The sequence below is a fragment of the Physella acuta genome, unplaced genomic scaffold (assembly GCF_028476545.2).
Source record: "Physella acuta isolate Inbredline_101_S28 unplaced genomic scaffold, ASM2847654v3 ptg000904l, whole genome shotgun sequence".
Lineage (NCBI taxonomy): Eukaryota > Metazoa > Mollusca > Gastropoda > Physidae > Physella > Physella acuta.
The window spans coordinates 252,006-273,333 of record NW_026732421.1 but is presented as its reverse complement, the minus strand read 5'-3'; the positions used below and the strand labels follow the sequence as shown (position 1 = coordinate 273,333).

The 21,328-nt window shown below is 36.8% G+C and overlaps 1 protein-coding gene across 1 annotated transcript; it reads right to left on the bottom strand.

Annotated features, from left to right (window-relative positions):
• Window positions 1–1,152: 1,152 nt before the first annotated feature.
• Window positions 1,153–15,446, bottom strand: LOC131953065 (uncharacterized). Its single transcript, XM_059316087.1, has 4 exons — window positions 15,230–15,446; window positions 6,701–7,277; window positions 3,325–3,537; window positions 1,153–2,553 (listed from the first exon to the last, which is right to left on the bottom strand). Exons 2-4 carry the CDS (start codon window positions 7,270–7,272, stop codon window positions 2,415–2,417), a joined length of 924 nt encoding a protein of 307 aa, XP_059172070.1. The 5' UTR covers window positions 7,273–7,277; window positions 15,230–15,446; the 3' UTR covers window positions 1,153–2,414.
• Between the last annotated feature and the right edge of the window lie 5,882 nt (window positions 15,447–21,328).

Here is a 21,328-nt window from a genome sequence, read left to right as displayed (position 1 = left end):
GAGTTGTTGTAATGATTATAAATTTATATTAAAATAACTTCACATTTATCACTAATATATGGAGACTTGAGGAAACAGGTGAGGTACATATGCACATGTTATTGAACATGCACTGCTTGATTTAACAAATATGAAAGGATGTGCTTTGAGTAAATGGCAGAAGTATTTTTTATTAGGGTAGTGATGAATTTTTTTTTATAATAATAATTTTTTTTTAAAGATCTGAAGGTTGTGGTTTGCTTTGCTGAAGAAATTTCTATATTTTTGGCAATGGTAAAATAAGGATATGTTCTGCTATCAGTGAAAAATACTGTAAAAAACATTATTTTCCTTTCTGAAATTCATTCATCATTCAAATGTATTATGTTTACATCTGTAAGTTCACGGTGTAAAGTAATGTTTTGATTGGACATCTTAGTCAATTTTTTTTACCCTACTCAAATATGTAAACTTCCTTATCAATTATTTATAGCGCAATCCTATTTACATTTTCAAAACAAAAAAAATATGTAATATTTCAAAAATCAATCTTCAGAAAAGGAAGAATTTATCTATTATTTTCTCAAAAGTGTGTATATTGTTTCACTATAGTCAAGAGTTGTAAACATTTTATCCCCAACAGTAGTTAGCAGTAGAAAAATTATATCACATGAGGTGCTGTCAATAGGAATAGATAGCAGATATAATCAGATGTTGAGAAGTATACCATTTTGATAGTATTTGTCTTATATACAGTTGGTTTTTTTATAAAGATAATAAAATGATTTAACTGATCTGATTCTGTCTTTTTTATTTTCACCATCGTTGCAAGTCTTTAGTTTAGTTGTAGTTTGTTACTTAGGTTAGCCAAAAGGTTAAGTTAAAACTTCAGTTCAAAAAAATAAGTGATTAATGGTTTCACAAAACTTGGTAATGTGGAATTAATTACAAGCTTTAAAAAAAAATATTCATTCTCCATTGTCAATCATTTGTACAAGATCCACTTCCCATCCAGGAAGTTCTAAAACTAACAAACAATTTTTTACAAATTTAGCCTCCCATCAATAGAATTCTAAAACTAATTTACAATAATTTTTACAAGTTTAGCTTCCCATCCAAGAAATTCTAAAATTAATAAACAATACTAAAATAGTGAAGAAACCAAAACTAGAATCAATTTTTATAGTGTACAGCTTTATTTTTTTACTTAAAATATTTAACAGATTCCATGGAATGTATAGATACAAGATGACTTTTCAGATAATTTGACAGATAAATAGAGAACTTACAAGGAATGTACATAAAAAATGTAAAAAGAATAGACATGAGGGCAAGTTACCCAATCACAAAAGTAGGACAATTGCCTTAACAGTTCTAGCACTTTGTTAATACTTTTATGAATAGAAGAAGAAATATATGCAAGAAGTTTTGGCTGCTTGTTTTATTTAACTTACAATACAGAAGAGCTCCTCTGACACAAATCCCTGAAATTGAATAGAACAAATTGGCCATTTTGTGCTTGAACACCTGTCACAGAAGTATCTGCTATGATAATTTTACAAAATTCCTGACACAGAAGTATCTGCTATGATAATTTTACAAAATTCCTACAGCATACTTCAATTTAAGTGGTTATTCAGTTCAGTTTTGTTTCATGCCTCTCATGTTGTTGTATTTTAGTACACTGGTGCTGCTGCTGTTTTTGAAATGGTGTGTCCAGATTTGTCAGTCGTTGTCTGTGTAATCAGTCTACTTAAAAAAAAATAACAGCAAAATGGTCTTTCTCATTTATTTTCCTTTTTTTTCTTCTGCACAAAACAATTTTTTTATTCAGTTAACCATTTTTATATTCAAGTATGATTTGGACAACTATATTATAAATTGTAAAGTTTTTTATGTATGGTAAAAATTAAACTTGAATTTTATTCATTTTGGCTAGATATATCGATAAACATTAATATAGGAGTTCAATAATAAACTTTCAGATTAAGGCACTGGTTTTTAAATGGTTTCAAGATGAGGCATAAATATTCAATCAAAAGATCTTGTAATTTGATCTTGGGTCAGGCAGCAGAAATGGTTCAAGACAAATTACTGTAGGTATCGAAAGTTTCCGAAACAAAGTGGACCAAAAGAAACAACAACATCAAGAAATCGATATCAAGGTCATGGTTATGAATCGATACCTTAAAACCGGTCACCTTAACATTCCAAAAAAAAACAGTTGCATAAAAATTTGAATGCACTTGTCAGAAGGTGTATAGGTATACACTTTCTGGTTTGCATATTTCTCAAACAGTGTAACCAAAATGGTAAATTATGCAACAACAGAGGAAACAATTTTTGTCTAGAATTTAAAAATAAGCAATCAAAACTAAACTTAAAAAGAATGTAATATAGAAGTCCAAATGTGCAGGTAATGGCGTCGGTATGATTTAGTCTTCTGGGAAGACTTTGGCGACTAGAACTGCCAAAAATATTAGGAATATGCAGGCCTCGATCACACGTGACCTGTTGCATCCAATGGATGAATAGATTTGGTTGTACTCCGCTTGGCTACATTGCAGGTCAGTACTGTAAGGGTAAACAGTGGGAGAGTTTAGATCACCAAGTTTTAAAATTTATTTCTTTTACAATAACAAAAAGCACACAAAGTTATATGACATAGGTCTGGCTTATCAGGTCATATCTGCATGTTAACTGGCCATGAAACAATATATCTTATGGGATTAAATTATTAAAAGGTTTTATTACACAAAGGTAACTTGTAAAGTTAGTATCATTTCTGTTTAAACCTAGCGATACACTGAGCAGATAAAGTAGAGTTCATTTGTTCCTTGAACCTGGCATATGAAGGGATGCCCAGCCACCTTTACTTTCCCCAATGTAAGTCAAGTACCCATCAGAGCTTGATGGACTCAGGGACGTCCCACAGTCACAAGCCTGAACCGAGATCCGAACTCAAGACCTTTGGGCTAGAAGCCAAACGCTCTACCATTCGACCATTCCGTCTTTAAGAGGTGACCTGTAGTTTCTTTTATTTTTCAGATTTGTTCTCATGTTAATTGATGTAAATTAATAGTATTTTTGTTTAAATAAGCAGTTAGTATAAAACTTTTTAATTAGGATTTGTTTTGTTCATTAAGATTTTGTCTGGAAAAGTGGCAATTTTAATTATCCAATTAGTAATAGATTGTTTATACATAAAGGGTAACTCAGCAAGCAATGTACACATACCCACATGCTGGACAAATCACTAAAACCCTTGATTGGTGCCACTAGCTGTCATCTAATATGGTAAAAATAACAAAATATGTTCTTAAAGATGGAATGCATTTTACCCACCTATTGTCTGTCTTGGTGAAGCAGGATTTGATTTCCGGCAGCTTCTCAGCGCTACAGAAAGATAGTTTTGAGTTGACGAGGCTTGGGCTACTGGCCAGACACTTGACCACCTGGCGCAGGCAGCTCGAGTTGTCATCTTTCTTGACCACGCCAGTCAGATAGCAACTCAGATCCGTCAGCTTTTTCTTCTCAGATTCTGAACATTTTGCGAAGCTTTTGGTAAAGGGAGGTAATAAAGTGTTTTAATATTTTATGTGTGAAGCTTTTGTTAAGGGAGGTAATAAAGTGTTTTAATATTTTATAATGTGTGAAGCTTTTGTGAAGGGAGGTAATAAAGTGTTTTAATATTGTACAATATGCAAAAGGGAGATAATATAGTGTTTTAATATATTTCTCATTGAATTATTACCCTCTAATTAGAATTATTATTTAAAGCACTAAAATTGAATAAGAATAAGAATATAGAAAAAGGTTTTGGATCAGAGAGTGGCAATCTGATTTTTGTGATGATATGTGATGTATGTTGTTAAATGTGTATGTACAGTAGAATTCTTTTGTGAAGTTTATTTTTGTAATCCCCACCATCCCCTATAAACATCTGGTACTGCATAAAAATCAACCCACTATTTCTGTTTGATACATATCAGTACATCTAAACAAACCTTTTTTGTGTTTAACCTGATCAAATTTTTTATGCAAAACAAATTAACACAACAGTTGGCGACCTATAGTTGAGTGTGTGTGTGTAGAATCTAATTTAAAATAATTAGTTTGCACTTTGGGCTAGAAAATATTCTTTTAAAGTAAGTGTGCTGTCTGATGCCCTCTGCAGAGTTTATGTTACTATTAGAGCCCCAGATACATAAATGTGCACATTATCTGGGTAATCTGCAGAATTGTTGTAGGCCCTAATATCTGAAATCATAAACTAAGCTTTTTACACTTTATCCAGATGTGAGATAGTGAGAGATAAGCTTATTTCTAATAGTTCAGTCACAAACAAAAATATGTTAATTACGTAAAGATTCATTAAGCAGATGAAGTAGAGTGTATTTGTTTCTTGAACTCGGAATATGAAGGGATGGTGCAGTCACACTATATTCATCAGTTGATGGCGTTAATCATAAAACCTGAGGTTAATACATGATTCTAACAGTATGTCACCATTCCTTAGATGAGTTTAACAGTCAACATTCCTTGAACAATTCAAATTCAACTTTTGTTCAAGTGTATATTCTTAGTTGTAAATGTAGATTTACACTGTAGGCTTAACACTGATGTGTTGAATTACAATAATAATTTAATCTAGATAATCTAGATCTATATTTAGATAATCTAGATCTATATCTAGACCTCTTTACAATTTACTCATTCAGCAATCAATTAACAGTTGCCCTGATTCAACTAGATTTTATAGATACAACAAAAATAGATTGTTAATTATTCAATACATGCTAAAGCATTGTTCTTATATTCTGCTTATTAGTTAATCCACATCAAAGTACAATTTTTTAATATACTTCTTACGTAATTAGGCCACTGTGTAAGTACTTTAGCAGTGTGTGAGTTTTTGGCCACTGTTTTAGTGTCTCATCACTGCATACATATTTGGTCACAACTTAAGTATTTGGCCACTTTTTTTTTAGTATGCCGTAATTGTCGACTGTTTTAATATCGAGCCACTGTTTGAATACAGAGCTTCTTCCAGACATCTGGAAGAAAGTCTACCGCCGCCCCCCCCCCCCCCCTCCCCGGAGAAAAAAGTCTGGACTATCGGGCCACTGTTTGAATATCGGGCCACTGTTTGAATATTGGGCCACTAATTAACAAACTTAAGTGTACACAAAAACTCTTATTGCCTGAGCAAAGTTTTTTATATTTTTTAACGAGAGGTTTGTATGTCACGTGCACATTATCCGGGTCGTTAGATAGCTCGCTCGATCTCATATCCGGTCCTTACCTGCTCAATGCGCATTAGCCATCGAGACCGGAACTGTCTATCAAACATTTGTTACCAGCTTGATTGTTATGGGGGGGGGGGGGTATTTTATTATCAAAATATAGGCTTAGATACATTTTGAAACTAATTTGAACACTCCCTTCAGTCCCAGTAATAAAACAATCAAAGTTTAAAAATGTGGTTTTAGTCCTGACATAAAAGATCATGAAACTGAGAGCATTTGTAAGTGACACATGCACATTGTCTAAGGAAGACAGTGGTTCGACATCTGGGTTCCATACAACCACAGGGGTTCGGGGAGTCAGAATCAGGGGTTTGGTGGAGGTCAAGACACACCCGAAACATGATTCACGATCGGATTTCGTCAGTGCGGACGATAGAACTATTTAGAAGTGTTCGGGGAATGCGCAAAAATGGTCCGAAAAGACCGTATGATTGTAATAGAGTTAATGTGTAAGTGAAATGGTCCCAAAAGATTAAATGGGTTGTGATAGAGTGAATGTGTGAATGAAGCGGTCCCAAAAGATAAAATGGTTGAAATAGAGTGAATGATTGTGTGAATGAAATGGTCACATAAGATTAAATGGTTGTATTAGAGTGAATGTGTGAGTGAAATGGCCCCAAAAGATAAAATGGTTGTATTAGAGTGAATGTGTGAGTGAAATGGCCCCAAAAGATAAAATGGTTGTATTAGAGTGAATGGTCCCAAAAGATGAAACGGTTGTAATAGGGTGAGTGAAATGGTCCGAAAAGATCGTATTATTGTAACAGAGTGAATGTTTGAGTGAAATGGTCCGAAAAGATCGTATTATTGTAACAGAGTGAATGTTTGAGTGAAATGGTCCGAAAAGATCGTATTATTGTAACAGAGTGAATGTTTGAGTGAAATGGTCCGAAAAGATCGTATTATTGTAACAGAGTGAATGTTTGAGTGAAATGGTCCGAAAAGATCGTATTATTGTAACAGAGTGAATGTTTGAGTGAAATGGTCCGAAAAGATCGTATTATTGTAACAGAGTGAATGTTTGAGTGAAATGGTCCGAAAAGATCGTATTATTGTAACAGAGTGAATGTTTGAGTGAAATGGTCCGAAAAGATCGTATTATTGTAACAGAGTGAATGTTTGAGTGAAATGGTCCGAAAAGATCGTATTATTGTAACAGAGTGAATGTTTGAGTGAAATGGTCCGAAAAGATCGTATTATTGTAACAGAGTGAATGTTTGAGTGAAATGGTCCGAAAAGATCGTATTATTGTAACAGAGTGAATGTTTGAGTGAAATGGTCCGAAAAGATCGTATTATTGTAACAGAGTGAATGTTTGAGTGAAATGGTCCGAAAAGATCGTATTATTGTAACAGAGTGAATGTTTGAGTGAAATGGTCCGAAAAGATGACATAAAAACCTATAGCACCAACCAGGTGGAGTTGACTGGGGGCTCACACTGAAGTCTGGTCTCGCCCCACCACTGAAGGTAACCGTTGAGGCACTCTGGGCTGACTTGGGTTGTAGGGGTCACCGGAAGTGTGGTGGTCATCTGGGCAGCGCTGGAGCCGGTGTTGTTGGTAGCAGTTGGCTGGACAGTGGTCGTGTTGTTGGTAGCCGTAGGTTGGACAGTGGTCGAGTTGTTGGTCAAGCTGTTGGGTTGGACAGTGGTCGTATTGCTGATCAAGTTGTTGGGCGGGTTGTTGGTGGAGTTACTGGCCGCATCGGTCGAGGTGTTGTTCGGGTTGCTGGGCGGGTTGGCAGTGTCATTTCCGGGCGGCGCGCTGGTCACAACATCCGTGGTGTTGATGGGATTCGTGGCGTTGGGCTTCTCGGTCTGATTCACCGGCGCTACGGCGGTCACGTTCTCATGGGACGGGGTGGTAGAGTTGGCTGTGGGTGGGGCGTCTGTGACGGCAGGGGCAGGGGTAGCTTCCTCGGCGTAGAGGGGGGCGGTGAAGAGCTGGGCGAAGACTGCCACCAGCAGGAGGAGCAGGCTTCTCATGGCGCCTGAAAGTAAAGGTCAAAGGTCGGTATGTTAACTCATAGGCACAAACACAAAGGTCGACATGTTAACATACAGATGAGGGCAAAAGACAACACTATGTGGACATACGGCTGTAGCTCTGTATTGGTGGGGGGGGGGGGAATCGTAGATATATGATGTCACGAACCTACGCGTGAGATGGTACAGGTCTTTGAATCGTTAAGCTAAACGTGTGGAGGAGGAGGGGGATATATATGTTATGTATACAGTGGCGTAGGCAAGATTTTTTATCTTGTTATCGTGGTTTAGATAAAGTATATATATATATATATATATATATATACAACACAACTCACGACTATATGACCAGTCAACACAAGGGAGGGAAATCAATCTACTATCGTTTTCATTTCAAACTGAGGGCCAGCTTGGGTTTGAATATTTGATTTTAGCCTTTTGACGAACAGCGCGGAGGCTACACTGCCATCACCATGACTACCAGATCTCACTTCGGTAACCGAATGCCACCCATTCCTCTTCTTGTGTTATTAACAACCTTTTTCTCTGCTCAAGTTTTAGAGTTATAATTGTCTTGCTAATAACAACAAACATTCCATGGAATCTGTTAAATATTGAAGTCAAAAAAAAATAAAGCTGTACACTATAAAATTGATTCTAGTTTTGGTTTGTGCACTATTGTTTTTCTTAGTTTTAGCATTCAAAGCATGGTAATCTAAACTTGTAAAAATTATTTCTATTTTTTATAGACTTAAAAATCGCAAGTATACGTTCAGTGCTGGATCTCTTACGAAAAAGAAACAAAAACGATTTGTTCAAAACCCTTATTACGCCACAGTTTCCAATACGATTTGTATCTATTAGATTTGTCTGCATGACGTGTGTCTACCAGCCCTAAGACATCAATCGATACACGGGCAATATTGGTAATACAATCGTCATTCTTCTATTACGTGGGGGAGAAATGTATTTCATTTATTTTTAAACCGTCTTGCACGTGCATTTACGCGTGCATACATATTCACTCATTGACATAGATTTACACACAGACACACACAATCACACATATTCACTCAATGACATAGATCTACACACAGACACACACACAATCACACATATTCACTCACTGACATAGATCTACACACACACACACACAATCACACATATTCACTCACTGACATAGATTTACACACAGAAACACGCAATCACACATATTCACACTAATACACATATTCACGCATTTATACACTTGTACATATATATATATATATATATATATATATATATATATATATATATATATAATGAAAAGGAACACACTTCCTCAAAGTAAACAGCTAAAGTACTTTGTAAAGATGAAGCACACTGACTTATAAAAAACCATTTACAGTTGTTGTTGTTTTTTTCTAATTAGCGTGCAGTTGCGCAAGTATACATGTCTTCTACTTAAGTGTGACCTGACTAATTATCACCAGAAGTTTATTTTTTTTTAACTTTGATAAAAGGTATTTTATGCTATAATTGACATAGCTTGTTTTATATATGGATTAATAGTCAACACCACCCCAACTAGTCTGACGATAGTGTGTGTTGGGGGAGCGATGGAGCAGGTCTAATTCCCTAACTACCATGAGTTACTTCCCCTAATACAACAGTATTTACCAAAGGGAATTAGCTTTTCATTTCACCTGTCAACAAGTCAACGTTTTTAATAAAGATTACGAAATACATTAATAATTAGTTCAATTTTTTTAAACACCAAGATTTTTCCTTAAAATCGTGATTAAGTTATGAAATAATAAAAAGACTGAATTATATTTGCATGAAACTACATCCAATAACATGAAACTATATGTCTAATAACAAGACGAAATAATATATCCAAAAAACAATAGGAAACTACACATTCAATATAACACAAAACTATACGTTCAATAACAACACACACACACACACAAATTTTAAAAAAATAAAAAAAATAATTAATTAATTAATTTAAAAAAAAAAAATAACAACACGAAACTACATCTAATAACATGAAACTATAATAACAAGACGAAACAATACATCCAATAACTTGAAACTATACGTCTCATAACAACATGAATATATATATATATACATATATATATATATATATATATATATATATCCAAAAAAAACAATGAATACGTGCTCTGGTTACATTTATAATGCAAACTGACCAATCAATTTCACACTTGTCTCAGATATTTGAGACAGACGATATGAATGTGGAGTGTAGGTGTGTGCATGTGGGGGATGTGGGGTTTAGGTGTGGGGATGTGGGGTTTAGGTGTGCGGGTGTAAGTGTGGGTGTCAGTGTGTGAATGAGGGGCTTAGGTGTACGGATGTGGGGTGATGGCGGATCCCCCCCCCCCCCGAAGAGATGCCTGGAAGAAACACTGACAGCAACGGAGTGCGAATGTTGGAAACCAGACCCGCCCCTCCCCCTCCCCCCCCCCCCCCCTTTAAAAAATAGATGTCGTATTTCAACCTTACTCTCCATCTCGGCTAATTACAGTTTGTTTTTTTTTAATCCGCCCTTTTTGTTTCTTTAAAATATTAATAGATTTGTTTCCCTTTCGCAACGGAAAACTCAAAGTATTACTGCAAGTGAAGTATGCAAAGGTGTTACGTCATACTGTACACGCACAATGTTTACCCATTACATCTGACCCCTAGCCCATGAGTGTAAAGTCATTTACCACCACCCCCACCCCACACACACACACACACACCGCCATGCTGAAAAATCTGCTTGAGACAGACTTGCCTTGAAAAGTAGCTTTTCCACACACAGACTAGCCTAGAGAAGTAACTTTCCCCCACACAGACTTGCCTAGAAGTTACTTTCTCCCCAACACAGACTAGCCTAGAGAAGTTACTTTCCCCCATACAGACTTGCCTAGAGAAGTTACTTTCACCCACACAGACTTGCCTAGAGACGTTACTTCCCCCCCCCCCCCACTGACTTGCCCAGAGAAGTAACTTTCCCCCATACAGACTTGCCTAGAGAAGTTACTTTCCCCCATACAGACTTGCCTAGAGAAGTTACTCCCCCCCCCATACAGACTTGCCTAGAGAAGTTACTCCCCCCCCCTACACACACACAGACTTGCCTAGAGAAGTTACCTCCCCCCCCCCCCACACACAGCTATGAGCCAAAGATTCGCTATCGCCACATACCTGAACTAAAATCGATCTAAGCCATCGAGAAAGGGCAACAGATGGTGTTTGTCGTTTTATTACAGCCAGCTAGAGTGAGGCATGTAGCCTACATGAGTATCTAAATATTCTTCGGCGTTAAGATTTCTGGTTGCAAGGGGGGGGGGGTGAGGAGATGCATTGTTGATGGGAGAATTTGATTTCTGGAGTTAAATCGAATTAAAAAATAACTAAATTATCTTGTCTGTTGAGGGCTGTCATGGAAGTGTCTTTGTGCGTGTGATTGTGTTGCCCCTGTCCCAATATTGTAGATAGCCGCCCCTGTATTGTGGATAGCCGCCCATGTAGATAGTCGCCCCTGTAGATAGTTGCCCCATGTTGTAGATAGCCGCCGCTGTGTTGTAGATAGCCGCCCCTGTAGATAGTCGCCCCTATGTTGTAGATAGCCGCCCCTGTCCTGTGTTGTAAATAGTCACCGCTGTGTTGCAGATAGACGCCCTGTGTTTGAAGCATTAAGTGACTACCTCTTCCCCCCCCCCCCCCCCCCCCCACCTTCCTGTTACATCGCTATATGACAATTAGCCCTGTCTTTATTGCCAATAAAATTGTATTCTCAACTCATCAAATCCTTCACATGACGCCCAACACAATCCTATACATCGGGGCATCACATTGATTGAAGGCTGCAGCTGATAACACAGCGTGATTAGCACGGGATTTCAATCATGATCTATGATGAGAACTACTTACTTTGCTCTCACTGCATCGACTATTCAAATATGTGGATTTTAAATGTATTATGTCAATCGCTGTCCGGGATAATCTAAACCCCAATGTCAAGGACTCCTTGGTGACGTTTGTCTAGCAGTTTCTTTCATGTATCTCTTCAGTGAGGGGAGGGGATAGGGAAAGAGGTCACAATTCTGTGGAGAAGGGATGGGTATCTGTGACGATGTGCGACATTTGTGAGGGGGGGGGGGTTAAGAAATATGAAGTCACATTATTGAAATCTAAAAAGTAATATTTGAGCTGAATTATGAATTGAAGCAGCTGTTTTGCAATTTTTAAAAATTGATGTATACACCTGACCATAAGCTGGATTTGCTAAAATTTTCAATTTAAATAATAATTAGCTTTTTTGGCATCTAGTAGAAAGTTAACGCTAGCTATATTATTTACATTTGTTTGGCTATATCCCTTTCATTAAAGGAAATACGTAATATTTGAGAAAATATTTACAACCTTGGGGCGTCTGAAACGGTACGTCTTTTTAGGAGGGGGGTCTACATTTTGGTGACAATGAAGGGAGAGTGCGGGAGAGGGGGGGGGGGATAAAAATAGGACAAAAAATTGTTGATGCAGTCGATGAAGAACCCTTAAGGATGTTGAGTGACTCTTTTTGTCTCTGATAAAATTGTCATAGGAATATATGTCAAATAAGCCATACGGCTACCATAACGCCCCCACCCCTTTCAGTGAGCACCGTTTGAACATTAGAATTTTTTTCTTTCTGCACTCACGTGTCAACAGGTAACTGATCCGTTAACAGGTGAGCTGTTGTGTGGATGTAGGCCAGCTGTACGTGGTCTCTTACCTGGGGTGTCCGTCAATGTATTTAAAGTGTACAACTGTGATAGGTGACTCAGTCGTAGTAACAGACATGTTTAAGAGACTATGAATTAATATATGGTTAAAAGAATAAAACGTATTGAGTGTGATATATATATATATATATATATATATATATATATATGTGTGTATATATGTTATTTGCATTTATATATATATATATATATATATATATATATATATATATATATATATATATATATATATATATATATATATATATATATAATTATGTGTGTGTTTTTTGTATATGTATAGCTGTCTTGTCAGTAGACGGCTGATGATGCTGACATTGTCTATTTACCACACTCCGTGTGTGACGTAAGACTAGCGTGAAGAAAAAGATAAGCTCCTATAAATCCCATGGAATAACTAGGGCTAATGGGACGGCGAATTGGTTTAAAATAGACGGGCCACACACGCACGTCAATAGAACACACAAACTGATGACGTCACGTGTAGGCTGGTCATGAGTTTTGTCACGGTGATTTTCTAGAAAAACTGATTTCATAATTTATTGTATTTATTGGAGGGGGTAGGGAATGGGAAGAATTCGTGAAGATGACCAGTGTAATGTGAAGAATGGACGGGGTGGGGGTAGGAAAGTGAAACATTACTTCATCAGTCATTTCTAGAATGAGTAAACACTCACAATTCGTCAGAGTTGTTTTTATTCGAGGGGGGGGGGGGAGGCAGTGATGATGAAAATCACTCAACATAAAAGCGAGATGTCTTTACTTCTTTACTGAAAGACCCAGTAGCACGCACCTTAAAAGATCACATTCGTTTCCAATCTCACAAGCGTAACTTGAGACCCACTGCTCAAAGCAAGCACAGTTGTTAATTTTCTTATAAGTAGGTTGAATTCCTCGGTCAATTATTTTAGCCAAGGATTTGTTTTAAATTAAGTTTTTTTTTTTTTTGCGAATGTTTTTCTAAAGTATTTGAAAACCCAGTTTGGTGCTTAGGGTAATTTATAAACGACTTCACGTCTTCTTTTTATTTTTTATTTTTTTTACTGTTTTTCCTCGCCCTCTCACCCTCCTGTATTGTCACTCGTTATCGCAAAAAGTTAGACTCCAACACACCCCTAAAATGACGTCACACGACAGTCTAAAACCCCATTCAAAATGGCAGGCTTTTTTTTAGAAACATCGAATTTCTTTGTAAAAAATATTTATGGTTCTCGGTCAAACCGAATCGATTTTTATTACACTTTACAACACGCCTAATTTCACTTTTTAAAATGCAACAATTTGCCGTCACAGTTTCTAAACATCCCCTTTCCCATCGTCACAAAACTTCCCACCCCCAGATCCTCACTGGCAGCAGTTTGACGTCGTTTATGACAGTGTTTCTTTCATACATTTTTCTCAATTTAGGGGGTGGTTAAAGTATTGTGTATATAAATTCTATTTCGTTCGGGGGTTGATGGTGGATGGCCTTTTTCTTGCTAAATCCCAAACATACAATCGTCCAGCAATAGAACTAGAACAGTTAACACAGGTACTAGACGTTCTAGGTGATAAAATACACTTTCACTAATTGCACTAGAACAGGTACTAGACTTTCTAGGTGATAAAATACACTTTCACTAATGGATCTAGAACAGGTACTAGACTTTCTAGGTGATAAAATACACTTTCACTAATTGCACTAGAACAGGAACTAGACTTTCTAGGTGATAAAATACACTTTCACTAATGGATCTAGAACAGGTACTAGACTTTCTAGGTGATAAAATAAACTTTTACTAATTGCACTAGAACAGGTACTAGACTTTCTAGGTGATAAAATACACTTTCACTAATGGATCTAGAACAGGTACTAGACTTTCTAGGTGATAAAATAAACTTTCACTAATTGCACTAGAACAGGTACTAGACTTTCTAGGTGATAAAATACACTTTCACTAATGGATCTAGAACAGGTACTAGACTTTCTAGGTGATAAAATAAACTTTCAGTAATTGCACTAGAACAGGTACTAGACTTTCTAGGTGATAAAATACACTTTCACTAATGGATCTAGAACAGGTACTAGACTTTCTAGGTGATAAAATAAACTTTCACTAATTGCACTAGAACAGGTACTAGACTTTCTAGGTGATAAAATACACTTTCACTAATGGATCTAGAAGAGGTACTAGACTTTCTAGGTGATAAAATAAACTTTCACTAATTGCACTAGAACAGGTACTAGACTTTCTAGGTGATAAAATACACTTTCACTAATGGATCTAGAAGAGGTACTAGACTTTCTAGGTGATAAAATAAACTTTCACTAATTGCACTAGAACAGGTACTAGACTTTCTAGGTGATAAAATACACTTTCACTAATTGCACTAGAACAGGTACTAGACTTTCTAGGTGATAAAATACACTTTCACTAATGGATCTAGAACAGGTACTAGACTTTCTAGGTGATAAAATAAACTTTCACTAATTGCACTAGAACAGGTACTAGACTTTCTAGGTGATAAAATACACTTTCACTAATGGATCTAGAAGAGGTACTAGACTTTCTAGGTGATAAAATAAACTTTCACTAATTGCACTAGAACAGGTACTAGACTTTCTAGGTGATAAAATACACTTTCACTAATGGATCTAGAAGAGGTACTAGACTTTCTAGGTGATAAAATAAACTTTCACTAATTGCACTAGAACAGGTACTAGACTTTCTAGGTGATAAAATACACTTTCACTAATGGATCTAGAAGAGGTACTAGACTTTCTAGGTGATAAAATAAACTTTCACTAATTGCACTAGAACAGGTACTAGACTTTTTAGGTGATAAAATACACTTTGGCTAATGACCTTACCCAGACCCTAGTATATCACAGTTTGAGTAGCACTAAAGAAACAGGTGTGGATAGCCTATAGTCCGCACCTTAAACACAATTTTTTGAAAACTCATCAACCTAATTAGTGAAAATTTTTCTTTCATTCAAATAAAGACTAAAGAAAATTAACATATACACTCAAACACTTTTACAGACACAAAGATAGACATACACACATGCAAAGTGAACTTTAGCTTATCTTGTTATTTTAATCGTTTTTATTTTCAAAATATGACCTGATTAAAATAAAAAATGCAATAATTAAATTAAAAAATTAGGAATTAGTTTAGCTTACCTTGTTATTTCCAAAGTTAAGCAACCTTCGTTTAAGTCAGAAAAATCTTAACTGTGCAACTGTGTACTCAAAACCTGTCGTCTGTCAGCCAATCAAAAAGTTTGAGAAAATCTGGCCAGGTATGGCGAGGCAAACGAGAGTCTCTCGCGTGTTTTGGTCAGACAGGAAGTTGCCAGCCAGTCGTGTCGTGAGCAGACGACCAGGTGGTGTGTCATCCGATTTGAGCAAAGAGTATCGGCCAGGCGATCTGAGAACATGCGCTATTGATTGAGATAAGGTACAGGGCATGGTCGCTGGCATGGGCGTCACAAAGGTTGTGTTTTTATGGATTGGGGGGGGGGGTCCTCGGCAGGCGAGACCAATGCGAAGTTGTCAGTTTTAATTGACCACTAGCGTAATTACCTGTTTACTAATCCTAATATATAAAAGCCCATGTGCGCACTTCTCTCTGTCTGCAGCATATTTCCCGAAGGTATCAGATCCGTATCTTCAGCGATGTATAGAGAACTTAATCATAGGGACTTTTGTTGAAAATAATATGTTAGATGTATTAAATGTATAAATTAAATGTTATTTAAAGAAAAAAAAGAAAAATAAAGGCATATTCGAATGTAGAAACACATTTTTAATTAAGCAAACGAAAAAGTATTGATAGTTGTGACAAGAACGCAGAAAACAATGACGTCACATTCCGCATGTTTAAACTACGGAAAGTACACAACACTAATGCCGTTATCTTCCAATTTTAGAATATGAAGAAATGAACTATGCCATCAAATTTGATTTGGATCTATAGCTCTACTAATCAAGACGACGCTATGAAATGTATCTAATTTTCTCGGCCAAAACTAGTACAAATGACTTTAAAGAAAAACAACATAAATAACGTTAAACAGAGGTAATGTGACCGACCATGTCTTATGTACGGGCGCCTATATGTGTGGGTTTGTGTGGGTGGGGGGGGGGGGGGGCATGTGACCTACCAATATGTTAGATGCGGACACCTATATGTGTGGTTTTGTGTGGGTGAGGGGTTATGTGACCCACCAAGATGTTAGGTGCGGGGGCCTATATATGTGGTTGGTGTGGGTGGGAGGTTATGTGACCTACCAATATGTTAGATGCGGACACCTATATGTGTGGTTTTGTGTGGGTGAGGGGTTATGTGACCCACCAAGATGTTAGGTGCGGGGGCCTATATATGTGGTTGGTGTGGGTGGGAGGTTATGTGACCCACCAAGGTGTTAGGTGCGGGCGCCTATATGTGTGTGTGTGGGTGGATGGGAGGTTATGTGACCCACCAAGATGTTAGGTGCGGGCGCCTATATATGTGGTTGGTGTGGGTGGGAGGTTATGTGACCCACCAATATGTTAGATGCGGACACCTATATGTGTGGTTTTGTGTGGGTGAGGGGTTATGTGACCCACCAAGATGTTAGGTGCGGGGGCCTATATATGTGGTTGGTGTGGGTGGGAGGTTATGTGACCCACCAAGGTGTTAGGTGCGGGCGCCTATATGTGTGTGTGTGGGTGGGTGGGAGGTTATGTGACCCACCAAGATGTTAGGTGCGGGCGCCTATATGTGTGTGTGGGTGGGTGGGAGGTTATGTGACCCACCAAGATGTTTGGTACGGGCGCCTATATGTGTGTGTGTGGGTGGATGGGAGGTTATGTGACCCACCAAGATGTTTGGTACGGGCGCCTATATGTGTGTGTGTGGGTGGGTGGGAGGTTATGTGACCCACCAAGGTGTTAGGTACGGGCGCCTATATGTGTGTGTGTGGGTGGGTGGGAGGTTATGTGACCCACCAAGATGTTAGGTACGGGCGCCTATATGTGTGTGTTGGTGTGGGAGGGGGTCATGTGACTCACCAAGCCACCAAAAGCCCTCGTCTACGGTTCAAGGTCTGCATGTGTTGCATGCATCAGCTGATTATCGCTCGCTACGTATGTTGTATCTGATAGAAGGATTTGTGCAGTAGCGTACGCAGGGGGGGGGGGGGGGAGCAGGGGGAGCGGCCGCTCCCCCTCTGGCCATTTTTAGCAAAGTGGCGCCTTTTTGGAAACTTTTTAAACTCAAAGTTTTAAACATTGATTTGTTAAAAAATTATATTTGGTCGCTACGTAAATCTCTGTGAATATTGTTTTTGCAATTACCAGTAAAAGGTGTGTGAGCAATACAGTGATCTAACCCATACCTTCTCATTAGGTCAAATAATTATATTTAAAGAATACAAAAAGTCAGTAGCTAATTAAAAAAGTGCATGATCTGAAACGTTAGACTGATATTTTAGTTACATGAGAGCTATTAATCTGAATCTTTTACTATTATTTTGAAAAGCTGGCTTTTATACCAACTCTGATTTTAAAAACTTTCATTATGCTGTAATACTTTAGCATTTATGATGACAATATATTTAATTTTGATTGTAGACAAAATATTTTTGTAAAAACAAATAGTGTTAAGCTACTTTATTAGATTCTTAAGTAATTATTGATTTGTTTTAATATTTATAATAAAATATGTAGACATATACATATTTATATTAAGATTTTGATTATTTCCCCTTTTCACTAGTCTTAATAGATGTCCCAGGAATTATTATGTAATTTTTTCAAGGATTATTACGAAACAGATTTTGCCGCGTTCATTGTTTTTGTTGTAGTGTTTATATATATATATATATATATATATATATTATATATATATATATATATATATATATATATATATATATATATATATATATATATATACTTATATAGAACATATTACAAATTCGGCGCCTTTTTTTGCTATTTCCGCTCCCCCTACACCGAAAACCTGGATACGCCTCTGGATTTGTGATCGTCGTTTCAAATCAATACGTCGAAAGTTTCTGGATTGGATAAGTTTATGTTTATTGAAACTGATCCTTGATGATTAGACTGTATAAGTTCATGTTTATTGAAACTGGACCTAGATGATTAGACTGTATAAGTTCGTGGTTATTAAAAAGGGTCCTTGATGATTAGATTCTTGTTTATTGAAACTGGTCCTTGAAAATGTATATTGAATAAGTTCACGTTTATTTAAAAGGGTCCGTGTTAATGTATGTTGGCCATGTTTATTTTAACTTGATACTGTAGATTTGATAAGGTCTTCTTTTATTTTAAATAGCCTTTAATTAGAAGCTATACGCAGTTGACGTTAAACATTCAGCAAATGCTCATACTGCTGTAATACTCATGTAATACTGCTGTAATACTGCTCCCTATATCCCCCTACTCATATGGTTCTGGTTCGAATACAAGAAGCAAGAGCTTGTCTGGTTTTTGGTGAAAGGTAAGAGCTAATATGACGTGGCCTAGCGGTAGAGCGCTAGACCGATAACCCGACTATTTCCAGTTCGAATCCGGGTTCAAGTCAGTAAGCTCTAATGTGTTCCTAACTCACGTTAGGGAAAGTAAAGGCGGCTGGGCATAGTGCTGATTACATTATCTTTTCATACGCTGCGGTCACAGAAATAGGTGAACTCTACTTCACTTGCACCATAGACCGTCAGGTTCGAAAATGTACTTTTCTGGCATTAGCAGATGTCACGTGACATGTACTTGACACTAGTTAGTATCAAATGACATTTGGCAACTCATTAACTTTATACGAAGTCTGTAAAAGCACATTTAGTAAAACGCTATTTAAAAATCGATGATTCAGCTTCAATTAAAAATATTGTTTTAAGTCGTGTTAGGTTTGTACTAGACCTAGATTTAGCACTTTAAAATGTTTATCTGGAGTGAATCAAGCACTTTGTTAGATCGTCAAAGACAAGATTTAGTTTAGTTGACCTAGCAGACGATCCTCAGGTTTGCAACATGCTCAAGGTCACGTAGCAACTATTAATCATGTAAGTGTAAGGGAAAACATTAAATATACAAATTTACTGAGAAAATCTGACTAAAAAGCTGTGTATTTATTTTTTAATTTAAAATTTATTTTGCGTAGTGGGAAGTTGACGTGTGCGAGATGACTGACGCACATTAGAGAGCATCATAAGATTTCAGTGTTTCTTCCAGACTTTTTCCTCCCGGGGGGGGGGGGGGGGGGTAGGGGGGGACACTTGATATTTTCGGGGGGGGGGGGGCGGACACTGGTAAAAGTATATGTTTTCTATTTAAATTCCGTTTTGTTCGGGGGGAGAAGGGGGCGGTCGATTATCTTGGGGGGGGGGGGCACCAAGATGTTATGATGAAAACATTTACTTGAACTGAAAACAGTTTGTCATCTCCTCCCTAAGCCGACCAATCAACTTCGCTAAAGAGGAAACTCCTATTTAAAAGATTAGCATCTAGCGTGTTTACTGCTGAGCTGTCTCTTGAAAAATCTAGATAATTAAGATAGTTCTAATGTTTTTTAACTAGCGTGTTGTGGATCTGTTTCGTAGAAACTACCGTCATTGACGGTTCAAATTACCACAAGATATATGATTTTGTAAATACGTCAGTAAAATATTTAAAACTTTTGTTTCTCTTAACTAGCAAACCCCTTGGGATAGGAGAAAGGGGGGGGGGGGGGTTATAGTAAAGAGATCCTATGAAATAAACATTGATGTATTCGTTTCACTCGTGCTGTGTCTCAAGGGGAACTCACAACGCGAATACGGCGATCATTTCAAGTTTACAGAATTTTTTGTAGAAAGTTAGATTAAACCCAAGAGATTCAGTGTAAATAAAGGAAATCATATATAACCTATAGATATGTTTAGCCTATATATATATATATATATATATATATATATATATATATATATATATATATATATATATATATATATATATATATATATATAGTAGTGAGCCCTTGTATTCAGTGCAGCTATTAGCTTCACGGCAATGAGTATCAATGAGCTACATCCTATCTAGGCTTACTGGGCATGGGGGAAGAGAGGGGGATGTTAATCAGACGTTCTCACACAATCGGAACCAGCGCTCGGTACCCTGAAAAAACAGTTAACCTATTCATGTCTATGTAGTTTTCCTAAGGAAATATGATCAAAGCAGTTCCATTCAACTAAATTTTTTAGAATTTTAAAAATGTATCTTACAAATTTTTGAATTAAAATGTGTGCATCCATGTTGGCAAAAAAATCTAGATTATTTTTTTTTAATTTGGGCCCTTATTAAAAAAAAAAAAAAACGTTGCAAGATTAAATAAACCGGGAGTGATCTCCCCTAAACTTTCTCGAATATTCTTATATAAAATAACAGGGGATGGGAACTCGGGCTATAGACATGATTTTTAATCCATTTTAAATACTTAAAGTTTTAAAAATAGAATAAAATCTCGTAGACAAATTAATTGCACACCAAGTGAACGCGAAATAAAAAAGCGCATAATAGTGCGCAATATTATTAGTACTTTTAAAATTTACATTAGTTTTTTGAGAAATCGGAAGTAGCGTAAATTACTACTTCCAGTCAACGGAAATTGCTCAAAATTTAACAGAAGGTAGAGAATTAGATTTTTTACTTACATGTGAAATTTCATTTATCTATCTGAAATAGTACTCAAGTTATAGGCTTTTGAAAAATTCAAAGTAGAAAAAGTACCACTTCCGGTTATCGGAAATCGCTCAAAAGTTGATACGGATCTACGATTTTGATAAAATACTTATATATGAAATTTCATCAACCTAGCAGTAACGGTACTCAAGTTATCGTGTTTACACACGGACAGACAGACACACAGACACACACACACACAGACATACGGACAAGATTGCAAAATTATATTTTTCCGTATCAGTGAGGTGTAAAACGTCGAGATTTGTAAAAATCTCGATTTTTTTTTTTGCACGATTACAATACTTTCTCTATACTTCGTATATACGAGAAAGTAAAAAAAACAAACATAAAAGAGGCTCCCAGCAAAGTAGTGTTGGTATAACTAAGGGAGACAAGCCTATTGTACTGAACAGGAACTGTAACCGTGTCAGCAGCTGTCTCCTTGTGTGTTTCAACGCTCGTATTTACCATACCTCAAACAGCACTCACGTCGGCGTGTCACGAGCTATTGAAACCACGTGACCGAGTGGATATTTAATACGATTTGCTAGATGC